Raw genomic sequence first — 15,130 nt, 5'->3', positions numbered from 1 at the left:
ATCTGCAGGTTTGCCGCACAAGTACCCGTCGGAATGGCGCAGTGCTAGAGATAGTGGCAATAATGTAAGGCAAAAGAGGAGTGGGCTCATGGTGTTGCCCTGCAAGACACCTCTCTGAAACGTGACCTTGTTAGTTGTCACACGATTTTTGCCAGATGAGATAGTAAATATGGTTTTCCAAAGCGGCATCAATATTTCTATGCACCCAACTATTTGCGGATGAACCTTTAAGATTTCCAAAAGACAGATGATAAGTCTATGGGATGTAGAATCGAAAGCTTTCCGATAATCAATCCAGGCCATCGATAGGACACGCTGGTAGAATGTTGCATCTTTGCAGACACATCTATCGATGAGCAGGTTCTCCCAACATCCGGCTGCGCCTTTCTTTGAGCCTCGTTGTTCATACATTTCTTGCCGCACAGGTTCAATTGTCCGAACAATCCTATCATTTAGGATAGCTGTGAATATCTTATAAAGCGTGTTCATACAAGTTATTGGCATGTAGTTCTTTAGGTCAGCTAAGTTGCCTATTTTCGGCAGGAGTATTGTGCGTCCTTCCACCAACCACTCTGGAATCGGCTCTTTCGACTTCAAATATGAGGTGAAAATACGGGCCAAATGCTGATGGGTTGAATGAAACTTCTTCCACCAGAAGGTTTTGATACAATCTGGTCCCGGTGCGGAATAGTTCTTCATCCCTCTTAATACTTTTTTCACCTCCTCGGTAGTGATGGGTGGGCATTCTTTATCAGGTGTTATGAGGGCAACACATAACTCCTTAAAGCTATTTATATTTTCTGAGTCTTCGTCCAGTCTATGCTGAACTTCGTAGACTTCTCTCCAAAATACTGCGACCTCCTCTGGTTTGGGTGGGTGTTCGACAGTAACTGGAGGGTCTTGGAAGAGGCGAGATGGGTCAGAGAGAAACTGTTGATTTTCTCTGACCCGCCTCTCCTTCCGCTCTAGACTTCTCTTAGCGTCAGATAGTATCCGTATTCTCTCAACAATATGCTGCCTGATGGTCAGCAGCTTTGACTTGTTAAGTGTGGGATAACGGGTCCGGAGTTCGCGCGCGAACTGTCGAACCTTGGCGGTAAAATTCCTGCCAGATGTGATGTATTCAATCGCACATTGAATGCGGGACGCGTACTGTCTTGCCCAGCCTATCTTTACAGTAAGTTGATGCATTCGTCTTTTGGTCTTATGATCAGCCGTTGGTTTTGTTTTACGGTTCGCATCGGCCAAAGCTCTCGCTGCATTATACACACAATAATTGATAGCCCAGAGGTCGGATTCACCGGAAATATGTCCACGAAGCTCGTCATCCATTTCAGCCAGATCTTTAGGCTTGAGAGAAACCTTGGTGTTGATGTTTCTCCGGGTCGTAAAGCATCGCTCTTCATCTATTGGATGCCTGCGCGCGGTTGGTCTTAGTGTCGCCTCTCTTTCTTTGTTGCCGGCTTGTTCTAGCTGTGGTAGAGTAGGCGTTCTGCTTACATAGCCCCTTTTACGGAGTAGTTCAGCATGGTTTCGCAGACTTTGCTGCGAAAAGTGCGATAGCTCAGGGTGTTTCTCGCACCAGAGAGCATGCAGCCGTGCCATGTAACCCCTTTCATTGGCCACACTCGCATCGTAGCAGTCTGGCAAATCGTGAGTCAGTTGCTCCGTCCACCCAAAGGTCACGAGATCCCGCCGATCCATCGCATTGAATCCATTTTCATTGGCTCCCCCAGCTCTAGATTGGTCGGCATTGTTGACCGACCCATTGTCGGGAGCCCTGCGCGTTCTGTTGTTTTGAACCGCACTTACTACAACTATGTTTGGTGTTGTCATTGTTGTTCCCACGAGAAGCTAGGGAAAGGGGTTCGTTCATCCTTGTAGAGTCCGCGACTGCCTATTTATTTTTGTAACCATATTCAGCAGAAACCCTTGGTACAGGGACCCTCTATCCGCAACCCGAGGACGTGTTCGGTGACTTTGTCATAGGCCCTTCAGTTTGATTCTAGAGGAATCAAAACCGAATATATATATATATGCCATTACTGTATATACATTGTTATGGAAGGTACCAAGCAAGATGGCTTCAATTCGTGCCGTTCGCTGCTGTGCGGTGCCATTGTAATCCCCTATCCAGCCATACAGATCAGTGGTGTTGACTTACGACCCGTAATTAACTTTACGGTTGCCGACGGGAAATTTACGTCCTCAATATTTTTCGACATGTCGAACGCAAGCTGAGAAGAAAAATATGAATTTTTACAGAATTCTTCCTATTTTCTATGTGCCACACCAATCGAATAATTTCCATCGTCGCAGGATGTAAACTTACACCAACTTTTTTTTTATAGTGTATGTAACTCCATACCGACCATAAGGGCTCTTTTCATGTGGACACCCACACATAATTGTATATAATAATCAACAATTCGTTCAATCTCTCCACATTTAAGTTCTTATGTTTCCGCTCGCTTTTCGTGTGTTTTTGGTCATGCGACTTTTCCTGTCACTGAAAGCAACATGGAATTGTTCCCATTACGTGGAAATGACTTATCGTTGATTTTCAAATGATTAATTTCAGACTTTTGGTGAAAATGATTGAATTTTAAAAATTCTTATATTTTTAAACAAAGTTTGGAATTGTTTAATTTTTAAAGCTTCAGATTTTAATTAATCAATATTGAAAGTTTCCAGTTGGAAAGCAAATAAATATCGAGTGTTTAGAATAATTAAACTTTAAAGATTCATATTATTTCGTAAAATATTTTAAAATATGCTATATTAATCGGTGAAAATGACAGTGAAACTAAATTTTTTTTTTGCTTCAGAAGCTAATTCGTACTTTTCGTTTAAAATTGGTCAATTTTTTGATAATTCAAATTTCACAATGCTGTGGATTTAATTTTAAATTCTGAAAATATCAAGATAATTGCGGTATTAAATCTTTAAAAATTTCATATTAAAACCCTTGATAGGCAGTCTTAAACTTCATAATTGTAGATGGAAGATAATATAAAGTAATTTCGATTTTAAAAGCTTAAAATTGTGCAATTTCCAATATGGGATTCCGATTGCGCGCTTTTATGGCGCAATAGTTAATTCTCGAACTTCTCGTTAGAGCGAGATTCGAGTGTACATACCTTTTGTTATAACTGAATTTTATAAATGTTTTGGATTACAATATTAATTCTTGAATATGAAGTGCCTTCCGAAATTTCATCTGGCAAAATGCATTATATTAATACTACTGAACTGATTTTTTTAAAGAATGGGTGCGTGTCAAAAAATTTGTGATCCGAAAATCTATTCAGCAAGGTCGAGATGTCAAACATGGACAGAAAACACCCCACAAAAACGTTCACCAAATATAATAAGTAAGAAAAATACCGATGTTTATTCTTACTTTATCTCCTGCATATGTTTTGATAGAAAACCTAGTCAAAGTAGCCTATTTAAATATAATAATTTAAAGTGTTTAACTTATATATTTTTCAATATGAAAGTTATAATTATACATATATTAGGGTGTTCTTTATTTTTAAGATATCGGGATCCCCCCACTTCTCCTTTAAAAAGTTTTAACATAAATAAAACAAATTTCGTGCAAAATTTGAGAAAGACCGGTTTATATTGACACGTGCCCCCGAGCTGTTGAAATTTTAAATGGAAAATACACGTTTTTTAGCCTTCTTTACTCGAATATTCATAACCTTTCTTGAAGTAGACATAAAATATTGAAACTTGGTCGAGCTTTCGGGAATAATCCAAAGAGCGAAACCTAATTTTTCAGGAATTTGTGGAGTATATTATTATTGAGTTTGATCTCTCCAAAGTTACACATTTTTAATATTTTCTACTGGGAGCCTTGTATATTCGCATTTAACTTTTTGCCAAACACATTTTCACGAATTTTGGGCTGTGCGCATTGCTGCTCGAGATTGAAGAGTTTGTGTTAAACATATGTATGCCTCTACACAAACTGTTCATAAGACCCAAATATTGATCGGACGTTAAAAAAGGTGAGACGATTATACAAAAATCATCGAAAATCACGACGTAAAACTAATTATGTGGCAGTTTTTTGTGATCTAGTATTATTATTTTGATGATTGATTGTTATTATCAATAAATAATTATTTACATGTTAAACAATTATTCTTAATCAGATTCGATAAAAATCAAATAAATCCTTTCTTCGACCGTCAATATCAATATGCATGTGTAATTTTTTGTAGGTCTTACGGTCTTCAATTGTTGAAAAAATATATAATGAACGAGAATTACTGAAAAATTTCGTGTATTCAACCTTTCGACGTTTCGGCATCACTGCGTGCCTTTTTCAAGACATCTGTATTTTGTTTGGAGTGAAAACGAAAAAAACCGATAAAAACTTCAAAATTGGAGTAAAACATGTCAATGTTATCATGTCAAATATTAAAAATAAAAATAAAAACTAGTTAAAACTGACGAACATATATGTTTGTCATCTGTCCATAACTATTATAAAGTTGTTTTTCTTTTTCATAAGGATGTAATCTTATAATTAAAAAACCTCTTAAATGTTGAGGTTTTTGTCTTCTTTTATATTTTAAAAAACATTATTTTTTTCACTTGTTACAAAAATTGGAGTTTTAACTGGTTTTTATTTTTATTTTTAATATTTGACTTGATAACATTGACATGTTTTACTCCAATTTTGAAGTTTTTATCGTTTTTTTTTTCGTTTTCACTTCAAACAAAATACAGATTTCTTGAAAAAAGCACGCAGTGATGCCGAAACGTTGAAAGGTTGAATAAACGAAATTTTTAAGTAATTCTCGTTTATTATATATTTTTTCAACAATTGAAAACCGTAAGACCTATAAAAAATTACACATGCATAAACAATTATTATCATTATTAATTTTGCTAGCAATTTTCAGTGATTGTTAGTATTTAATTTTTTTCGAAACATCAACTGACCCACATATGAAACAATTTTCATTAAGGCTTGTCTAACTTACACTTACTATAATTAAGTACACGAAGAAATTATCACTGTTGAAATAACTGTGGTATAATCGAGATACTGGCCCATCACGCAACTGTTAAAAAAGTACAAGACTTACTTGGCAGGGTACTATGAATGGTATGACAATATTTACTACGGTCTTGGTACTTTATCCAATAATTGCAAAATGGTCAACGTTTACGATTACAATATTGTTGTAAAATTAATAATAATAAGAATTATTTAATAGATACCTAATTATTTTAATAATAATAAATCATAAAAATCAATATAATAATCAGGGAAAAATTGCCGCATAATTAGGTCTACGTCGTGATTGTCGGCGATTTTTGTATTGGCTCACCTTTTTCAATGTCTGATCAATATTTGGGCAATGTATTTGTCCAATATTAACTCATGAATTTCGCGCAACAATTTACACAACCCAAAATTCATGAATATGTGCTTGGCCTAAAACGCAGCCAAGTTTCATTCATTTATGTTTACTTTAACAGAAATTATGAATATTCGAGTAAACAGGGCTGAAAAACGCGTGTATTTTCCATTAAAATTTTTAACAGCTCAGATGCACGTATTAATATCAATCATTTTTTAGTGTGTGTGGGGGGGGGGGGGGGGGGGGGGGGGGATGACGAAAATTACGACATTGCCAAAATAACGGGCACCTGCCTGAAAGTATAAGGGCTTCAGTCCAGGGCTACAAACCTCTAAAAATGACGATACCCTACCGATAGAAATCTCAGAATATATATTGAAGATACTCTGACTCTGAGAAGCTCTGAGAAATTCTCCGCAGTCATCCAGGTAGATATTTTTAAAGATTCAGGTAACTCATTTAAATAGCCTGAAGGTTTTAAAATGTCCCTTCCGAAATTGAAATGAGAATTCGATCATAAATAACAAGCAGAGAGGCTGAAATTGAAATAATAATTCGATCATATATCGCTGGTGCTTATGGAAAAAATCTGCAAAATAAAGCTATGAAGAAAAACCTTTTTCAAAGATACAGTGAAAAATAAATTGTTTATCAGGTCGCTTTAAAAAAAAACATTGTTTTAAAACTCCGTAAAGAAGAACACATCTCAGTAAAATGCTACGAAAAAAATATATTTTGGTAAATGCAGAGAAAAAACCTTATTGCTATAAGCGCCGTGAAAAGAAACCTTACTCATGAAAAAACCGTGAAAAAACCTTATTTTTGGAAAAACTGTGAAAAAGATCGTATTCGTTAAAACTTTTAATTAAACTGTTTTATTCCAAGAAAAAAAACTATAATAATCATTTTGCCGTAAAAGAAGTATTATTGGTGGACTATGGCAGAAACTATTAATAAATATCAAGTTAAAATCGTGTGTTTTATGCTGCCACGCAGTGGTCAAATATCGGAAAAAGGTAGCCAAAATAAGAAAATGTTCATAAAATGGGCCAAATTCGATTACTTACGGGTTTTTAAGGTTGCTGATTACGAATCCGATGTCAAAAATTTTGAAAACATCATGGCAGATCCAATATAGCGGACGAGTATGCCTAATAAACTTTCGATTCTTTTCAAAATTGGTATAACGGGCTTTTCAAGGTTGCTGATTACGAATCCGAGGACTTCCGTTTCCGGCATGAAAGTGTAAAGTAGTGGGAATTGTTAATGCTGATTTTTTCTGATATTGTGGTGAAATTTGAGGTGAGTGGATTGTGGAAGTGTGTAGAAGGGCGTGGATGTGAGAGATTAATTGAGGGATTGTGAGATTGGAAACGGCAGGTAGACATTTTTGAGGATTGAGACAGATTTGTGTGGAAGTTTGTTTGGAGATTTGTGGCAGAGTGAGAGGACTGTGTTGATCGGGTTGGTAGTAGCAGGGTTGGGTAGCGACACCGAAAGGCGAGATAGGTACCAGACCGTGACAGTAGACAGCGGCAGGAAAGATAGAAGGCGGGAGAGTTTGAATTTGATTCATGGCTAGCGGATCGAGTATCTGCGCGGAAGAAGCAGATCTAGAGCAGGAAGTGTTCAGTACGCCGAAAGAAGAGATAAAGGAAAGGAAGGCAGGAGGGAAGTATAAAAAACTATGGAAAAGGAAAGGTTAAGAGCAAAAAGCGTAGGTTCAATCGAGGCTTTTATCAAAAGGAAGAGAGGGGAGAGGGAAAGCAGTGAAGAGAAGTAAGATATCGGGGCGAGCGTGAAGTATCAAAAGATGTTTAGATCGCCGCCGGAAAAGCAGAGTTTAGTAGGGAAGGGTGATAATAGTAAGGGGGCTGACGGAAGCAGGAAGAAGATAATAATAAAAAGGTAGAGGAGATGCAAGGTAGGATGAAGAAACTTGAAAGCTCGAACCTGGAGCAGTAGCAGTAGTAGTAGTAGCAGCAGTAGTAGCAGTAGCAGCAGTAGCAGTAGTAGTAGTAGTAGTAGTACTAGGGACGCCAAGTTGTCTGAGCTTAATGACAATGCTACGAGTATTAGAGATGAATACACAAAAGGTATGGTGACCGGTAAATGGTTGAGGCCCATTGTCTCCGAGTTTCGACCTGGTGTGTACCCACAGGTAAACGATCTCGTCCGATCGATTAACGAGACCCACATTGCTCAAGAACACGTAGGCTTACTTTTCCAAAAAGACAAAGATTGTTAAGTCAAAGTTGAAAACATTTTTCAAGACGATTGTGAGATGAAAGGTCATTTTCTTGCAATAAGTGAAAAAGTAGCTCGTATATTTAATTTTTCATCACAACAATTAATATCAGATAATTCTCATTATGCCAATCACCCTCCAAGTTTGGCTCGTGGTTTACCTGATAAAATGTTTCTTTATTGCGATATTTGCGAACCTCATATTACAGGCGATGTACAAACACCACTTTTACGTATTATTTCTGTCGACACACGAAACTAGATTTTTGCATCAACAAAAGTTACACAGTTTTCTTCTCTAAATTTAATTTCTCTTCTTCATACTCAATTTCGCTCAATAGAAATAGATATAACAGATCATGCTGGACTCCCTATACTATTCGAGTTTGGCACTCTGACAGTGACATTTCTATTTAAAAAATTTGATTAGAGAAGAAGAAAATGAAGAAGAAAAATTATATGATTTATTAAGGATAATAAGTTATTTCGTAGATCACTACACAACCCAAGAGGGTGGAGGGGGAATATCAAAAGTTTATGTCGGATCGATCTATCAGAGAGGTCATGGAATTGGAAGCTTTCTAGGTGGGCTTTTTCGACGTGTGTTACCTATATTAGTTACAGTTATACAGTTGGAAAGGAGGCACTCCGAACAAGTGTTAATGTTTTAAATGATGTGGATAGGAAAGTACCACTTAAGCAGTCATTCAACTCACGTATTAATGAAAATCGTCAAAAATTAAAAAGAAAAGCTTTGGATAAAATTGATAATCTTATGAGTGAATCGTGTTCTAATTTAGGGTAAAAAATTTCGTACCTCAGTTGTCCGGAGTTCGTGGTCGTGAGAATGTCAAACAGCTTAGAAAAGGCAGTAAACGTGAGAAAAAAGTAAAGAGACTTAGTACAACACGTAATTCAAGAAAGAAGAAAAAGAAGAAGGAAGGAGTGAAAAATACGAAATTTAAAAAGAGAATCAGTAGTAGTAAAAAAAGGAAATATAAGAAAACACAGAACAAACAAAAGGGTAAATCAAGCGCAGGAAAGAATCGTTCAATTTCGGATATTTTTTGTGGTTAATAAAGAGATTATTATATCAAGTCATTTTTACACTCACATTCTAGCGAGTGTTTAAAAACTGAACTAGATCTTTTTTCTTTTCCACCCTCTCAAACATCTATTGAGAGCTCGCAATGGGTCCATTACAAACCCGTTTCATCGCTGACCGACGATTCGCCGATAGAGTTTGTCATTCCAGGCCACGGCGAAGAATACATAGATCTCGCTCATACAATGCTCATTATACGTGTCAAGCTGGAAATACCGGTAGAAACTTCTGCAAATTCAATCGAACGAAAAAGTGTAACTGTGATAAACAACCTACTTCATTCGATGTTCAATTAGGTGAACGTATATTTCAATCAAAAACTCGTTTCTCCTCCAAACAACGCATACGCGTACAAAGCTTATCTGGAAACATTGCTCAATTATGGCCCAGCTGCAAAACAGAGCCATCTGACATCCGTTCTCTGGTGTGTAGTTACTGCAGGAAAATGGAGGATTTGACCACCAAAGATACAGGCATCGATATCCGTCGAGAATATTTTGGTGCAGGCAAAACAATAGATCTAATCGGACATCTCCATTACGACATTTTCAATCAAAACAAATATCTTCTCAAGGGAGTCGAGATGCGTCTTTGACTCGTGCGTACAAAAGGCAAGCAGATTACATATTTTGGAAGCATCGCTTCTTGTTCGTCGTTCAAAAATAAGCCCTGAATTTCACTAGCACACGTGAAAGCTCTAGCACAAGGAACAGCAAAATACCCGATAACAAGAGTGGAGGTCAAAATGCTCACTTTACATGGCAGTATTCATGGTGAAACTCTTGATAATGTTATTCTCGGTCAATTACTCAAAAGAATAATCATTGGCTTCGTCGAGAATAGAGCCTTTAACGGAAATAAAGAACTTAATCCGTTTAATTTTAAAAATTACAAGATCAATTTTTTATCTCTTTACATCGATGGGACACAAATACCCTCGAAACCTCTGCAGCCAGATTTTTCAAAAAATAAACTTTACGTATATGCTTACCAGACTCTTTTCTCTGGAACTGGTATTCACTTTCTTAATGAAGGTAATGATATTGATAGAAGTGATTACCCGGAAGGATTCTGCCTGTTTGCATTTGACCTTACTCCTGACACTGGAATCTCGTAAAACATGGAAGTCTACGAATAGACGTGCGTTTTGAAGAATCCATCGCCAACATAGTAAACTGTATCGTATATGCAGAATATGATAACGTTTTGTAAATTGACGCGTCGAGACAAGTTATTGTTGATTTTGGAAGGTAATAAATCATTTTCACCGTCGCCATAATTTCTCGGAATTTTACAGATCTCACATCCTAATGTGCACATGTGTTTACTTAGGACAACGTGGTAACGTGGTAACTCTTTCATGCGAGGCATGCAACTCTTTGCCACAGCCGTCATCTTCAAATGCATTATTAGCAAGACTTTTTTATTGTGCGAAGAATATTTTGGACTATGTGATTGATATTAAAGGCTTTCGCGATCTTCAAAATAAGCTTATTGCAAAAGAAGTGGCCGTAATTGCGGTGGATCATAACTTTATCGGACATTGGATAGCTGCACCACCTTATCCCTTCTCGGATCTTTGTAGCGATGCGAAGCACCAGAATAACTGGCTCACCTGTCATTTTCATGGAATCGAGTGGTTTGAGGGAGATAGTCCTATGAATTTTCTACATTCGAATCTTCATGATGTCGCAAAATCAGCTGGTCAAATCTACACGCGTGCCCGGGAGAAGACTTTAATCTTGCAAAATATCACGAGTAGACAGATTATTAATCTGGAAGAATTAAAATGCCTAACTTTAAAAAAACTCGAAAACAATCAAGATTACTGTTTTCATCACGGTGTGAAAAAAGGAACATTTTTTACATGTGCTCTTAATAACGCAACTAAACTGAAAATTTGGCTTCAGAGTCAAGGACGAGAAGAAGTAGCACTTCGAGCTATCTCACGTCGGAATACATTGACAACAAATGTCTGTTATAAAACTAACAATCTTCCGACAGAATTGACATCGAGAACGATCGCCGACAACATACAAATTACTGTTAAAAAATCAATCAGACTGCGCGTGAAGAAAATAATCCTTTAAAAGAATTGTCACGACTTAGCAGTCCTAAAATAGCGATGGACAGCCTTCAGATACTTCGAGCACTTCAAGCAGTGTCAGGACACACGACTGGTATATTCACCGCGGATCGAATACCAAAGGTGTGGATGGGACCGGCTGCTTTAATTTTTAACACGGATCCACGCCATAGAAATGGATCGCATTGGGTTGCAATTTATATTGACCAAAATGGCCACGGAATGTACTTTGACAGCTACGGCCCACCGCCTCTTATTCCTCAACATCTTTATCGTCTGCGAGGAAACTGTACCTCCTTCCGATGGAACACAGCAGAGATACAAAGTTCCTCTTCGGACGTGTGTGGTCAGTTTTGTATTATGTTCCTGTATCATATGTGCAGTGGTTTTTCTTTGCATGAATTTACCAGGTTTCTTAGCAAAAATTTGGTAGAAAATGATGAAATGGCTGCAAGTTCAATCTTGCTCTTCACAACTTGGTACTTTATATCTAATATCGATAATTTTAAGTACATGTATCTTTAAATGTAAACAATTTTTAATTTTTAACAACCGGTTTTATTAGTTGTAATTAGGTTATTTTTTGTGTGAAAATTTTGTGAATAAATCTATTTAATGGGTTTGAACATAACCCTAATCGATTTTCACACGGCCATTTTATTCGCAGTCGAATAAGGTCCTATAGGCCGCGGACAAGGGTAATATAAAAAAATGATTAACACATACCTGCGGGCGCCAGCCTTCATAAAGGCAATCCTGAAATTTTAATTATAAGAAAAGGGAAGCTCAGCTCGAATTCAGCCCAAACGATAAAATAAATAAAAGAAACACGATATGATAACTTCCGATAAGCGATAAAATAACGAAAATTCCAAACAAAGTGCCTTAGAACAGGCCAGCTCAGTCCTTATGTAGAGGGGGGAGGTCATTCAAATAAAATTTGGCAAGATAGTTTAAGGCAAAGTAAATATAATGACAAACAAAAGAGACAGTTACAGCCGTAAGAAAACAAGGTCGAATACAAAATAAAATAACACTCCGGCAATATGAAGGGAACATCGAGAGCCCGAAGGGAGTAAATGAAGGTCTCAGGACTGTAGAAACCTCACTAAAAGGGGTGGCAGCGAATCCTAATCCACGACGCCACGGAGTGTAGACATTCTTGAGCCTTCCCGCTGAAGACCGCAAAGTCCTCACAATTGTTACATACATACAAAAAAAATACCAGGCGAAATCAAATCATCTTAAAATTAAAAATTTACAAAACGCAGTCATGGAGTGCCGAATTTTACTCGAGGTGTCTAATATTAGTGTAATTAAAATAATAATTTTAATTTGTTACTATATCATTGTGATGGTGCCAAACTGCAACATCACACGATTTATTTATCTTCCTCTTGTTATAGAAAATAAGTTTTTATTATTGATGTTCGAATTTGATTTATTAATTGAAATTCATTAAAGTAGAATCAGGTCAGTTAATTATTCTTTCATCACAAGTCTAAAGTCTAAGAAATCATAAGTACACCTTTAAATATAGCGTCATAAAGTCTACGAAACACCTTCAATCATGCATCAGTATACTCTTCCGGGAAAAACCCTCTATTATTTATCTAATTCTTATCTTCCGTTCCTTGACTTTTAAGTGAACACCAGAGACAATGTCCAGAGTCAATGACCTCGCGGCGTAGTGGAGGGGGAAGGCGTCAGTCTAGACAGACGGCTGCGAAGTGGGGGTAGTCTGTCTGGCGGCCCATAGTTGTTCTTAACTACTGTTACTTATCACGGCATTTTCATTAATAAGGTTTTTTTCATGGCGTTTTCACAAAACATATATTTTTTCATGGCGTTTTCACGAATAAACTTTTTCCTCGTGGCGTTTCTTAAAAAGGGTTTCTTTTCGCAGTGTTTACTAAAATATGTTTTTTATGACGGCCATTCAATGATGCGGGTTTTTTTCACAGTATTTATACAAGACGTGTTTTTTTACAGCGTTTACCAGTATGTATTTTTTTAAAGTGCTTACTGACATATATTTTTGTTCATCACACTTTATAGAGATGAGTTTTTTTCACGGCGTTATGATAAGAAGTGTTTTTTTCACAGCGATATAATTTACGGGTTCATTCTCCTAAGCACCGGCGATATAAGGAGCAGAGAGGGTATCTCAATAGAGTAGCCGGCACTCACTAAAGGTCCTTTGCAAAGCTTTCGAATTAAAATTTAAAAATAGATTTTTTAAATTTCAAAGTTAACAGCCTGAATTATAATAATGCGGAATCTACGGGTTTCGATTATTTCAGATATCTAACTTTTTCTTTTAAATTTAAAATTGGAATTAATATAACATATTTCGTAAATGGAATGAGATACGCCGAAACAGACACTTTTGAATTCAACTCCAAAATAATATATAATTTATAATTGTAAAATATGTATGATGACGAAATTCATCAATTAAAAAAAGTGTTCATAATTTGAAGAAAAATTTAAAAAGAGAATCGGGTTTGTGACAGCCAACTACTGTAAATAACTCTGCCCGCCCTGTACGCGACTACTACAATATGACTATTATAAGACCGTCGGGTCACTCTTAAAAGGACCTCGAAAACCTGAAACGGGCCAGGCTATTTCGCCTGAGAATATTCTAACATTTTCTATTGGTAGGGTATTACCCTGAAGTTGAAGAACTTTCGTTCTTGCAATGAGTGATGATTAAACTAGAATATAATTAATATTTCAAATTATATTTGAAATAATATATTTATAGTTACATTTAAAGTATTCGTAATAATTGTTTGATATTTTTTAACAGGCCAAGGTATAAAACGTAGTACGAGCGCTGGAGCTGTTCGAAAACCATGGCGATGACTAATTAGGTGCCTTTTCAGTGTAATTTAAGTAACTTATTGTACAAATTAACACTGCAATGTAATGAGAATTGCAGCGAGTGCGTCATATTATATTTAAAATAAATTTGTTTTACAGCAATAATTACTACAATTGATCACAAGTTCTATTCATTTCTTACTCAAAAATGTGCTTCTCTATAAGGACCTAGTTGCGCTAGATGGCGAGACTCTAACTACGTATTTATTAAATACTATCGAACACAGCCGAACCTCAATCAACTACTCAAATAAACGCAGATTTATGTTATCTTGCGATTCGCTCTTACAGGTGTAAAGAACTGAATTGGTTTGTGACTATTTAAATCGCTCCGGGACCAGATGGTATCAAGGCCTTCTGGTGGATGATGTTTCCTTCAACCAATCAGCATTTGGCCCGTATTTTCACCTCATATTTAAAGTCGGAAGAGCCAATTCCGGAGTGGTTGGTGGAAGGGCGCACAATACTCCTGCCGAAAATAGGCAATTTAGCTGACCCGAAGGATTACAGGCCAATCACTTATCTGAACGCACTATATAAGATATTCACAGCTATCCTAAATGATAGGATTGTTCACGCAATGTAACCTGTGTGGCAACGAATGTATGAACAACGCGGTTCAAAGCTCTGCAAAGATGCAGCATACTACCAGCGTGGCCTATCGATGGCTTGGATTGATTACCAGAAAGCTTTCGATTCGACCTCCCATAGACTTATCATCTGTCGTTTGGAAAGCTTAAAGGTTCATCCGCAAATCGTGAGGCGGACTGAGAAATTGATGCCGCTTTGGAAAGCCAGATTTACTATTTCATCTGGCAAAAATCGTGTGACAACTAACAAGGTCACCTTTTAGAGAGGTGTCTTTCAGGGCGACACCATGAGCCCACACCTCGTTTGGCTGGGCAAGACAGTACGCGTCCTGCGTTCAATGTGTGATTGACTACATCACATCTGGCAGGAATTTTACCGCCAAGGTTCGAAAGTTCGCGCGCGAACTCCGGACCCTTTATCACAAACTTAACAAGTCAAAGCGGCTGACAATCAGGCAGCATATTGTTGAGAGAATACGTATACTATCTGACGCTAAGAGAAGTCTAGAGCGGAGGGAGATGTGGGTCAGAGAAAATCAACGATTTCTCTCTGACCCATCTCGACTCTTCCAAGACCCTCCAGTTACTGTCGAACACCCACCCAAACCAGAGGAGGTCGAAGTATTTTGGAGAGAAGTCTACGAAGTTCAGCTTAGACTGGACGAAGACTTAGAAAATATAAATAGCTTCAAGGACTTATGTGTTGCCCTCATAACACCTGATTAAGAATTCCCACCTATCACTACCGAGGAGGTGAAAAAAGTATTAAGAGGGATGAAGAACTATTCCGCACCGGGACCAGATTGTATCAAAACCTTCTGGTGGA

General features: G+C 37.2%; 1 protein-coding gene across 6 annotated transcripts in view; it reads left to right on the top strand.

Moving 5' to 3' along the window:
* Positions 1 to 15,130, top strand: part of LOC117182216 — a 153,621-nt gene that overhangs the window by 125,587 nt on the left and 12,904 nt on the right. For 4 of the 6 annotated variants that reach the window (XM_033375293.1, XM_033375297.1, XM_033375291.1 and 1 more), the window contains 2 exons: positions 3,268 to 3,374; positions 13,641 to 13,826. The exons of 1 other annotated variant lie outside the window; for it this stretch is intronic. In XM_033375293.1, the coding sequence (XP_033231184.1) occupies positions 3,268 to 3,374; positions 13,641 to 13,696 (163 nt within the window). In that variant the 3' untranslated portion in view covers positions 13,697 to 13,826. Of the gene's footprint in view, positions 1 to 3,267; positions 3,375 to 13,640; positions 13,827 to 15,130 lie in introns of those variants that run through there. One more of the 6 variants, XM_033375296.1, reaches the window with a different exon arrangement.

This window comes from Belonocnema kinseyi, chromosome 10, assembly GCF_010883055.1.
Source record: "Belonocnema kinseyi isolate 2016_QV_RU_SX_M_011 chromosome 10, B_treatae_v1, whole genome shotgun sequence".
Lineage (NCBI taxonomy): Eukaryota > Metazoa > Arthropoda > Insecta > Hymenoptera > Cynipidae > Belonocnema > Belonocnema kinseyi.
Note: the sequence above shows the minus strand (reverse complement) of the source record. Positions and strands in the feature narration are given on the sequence as shown.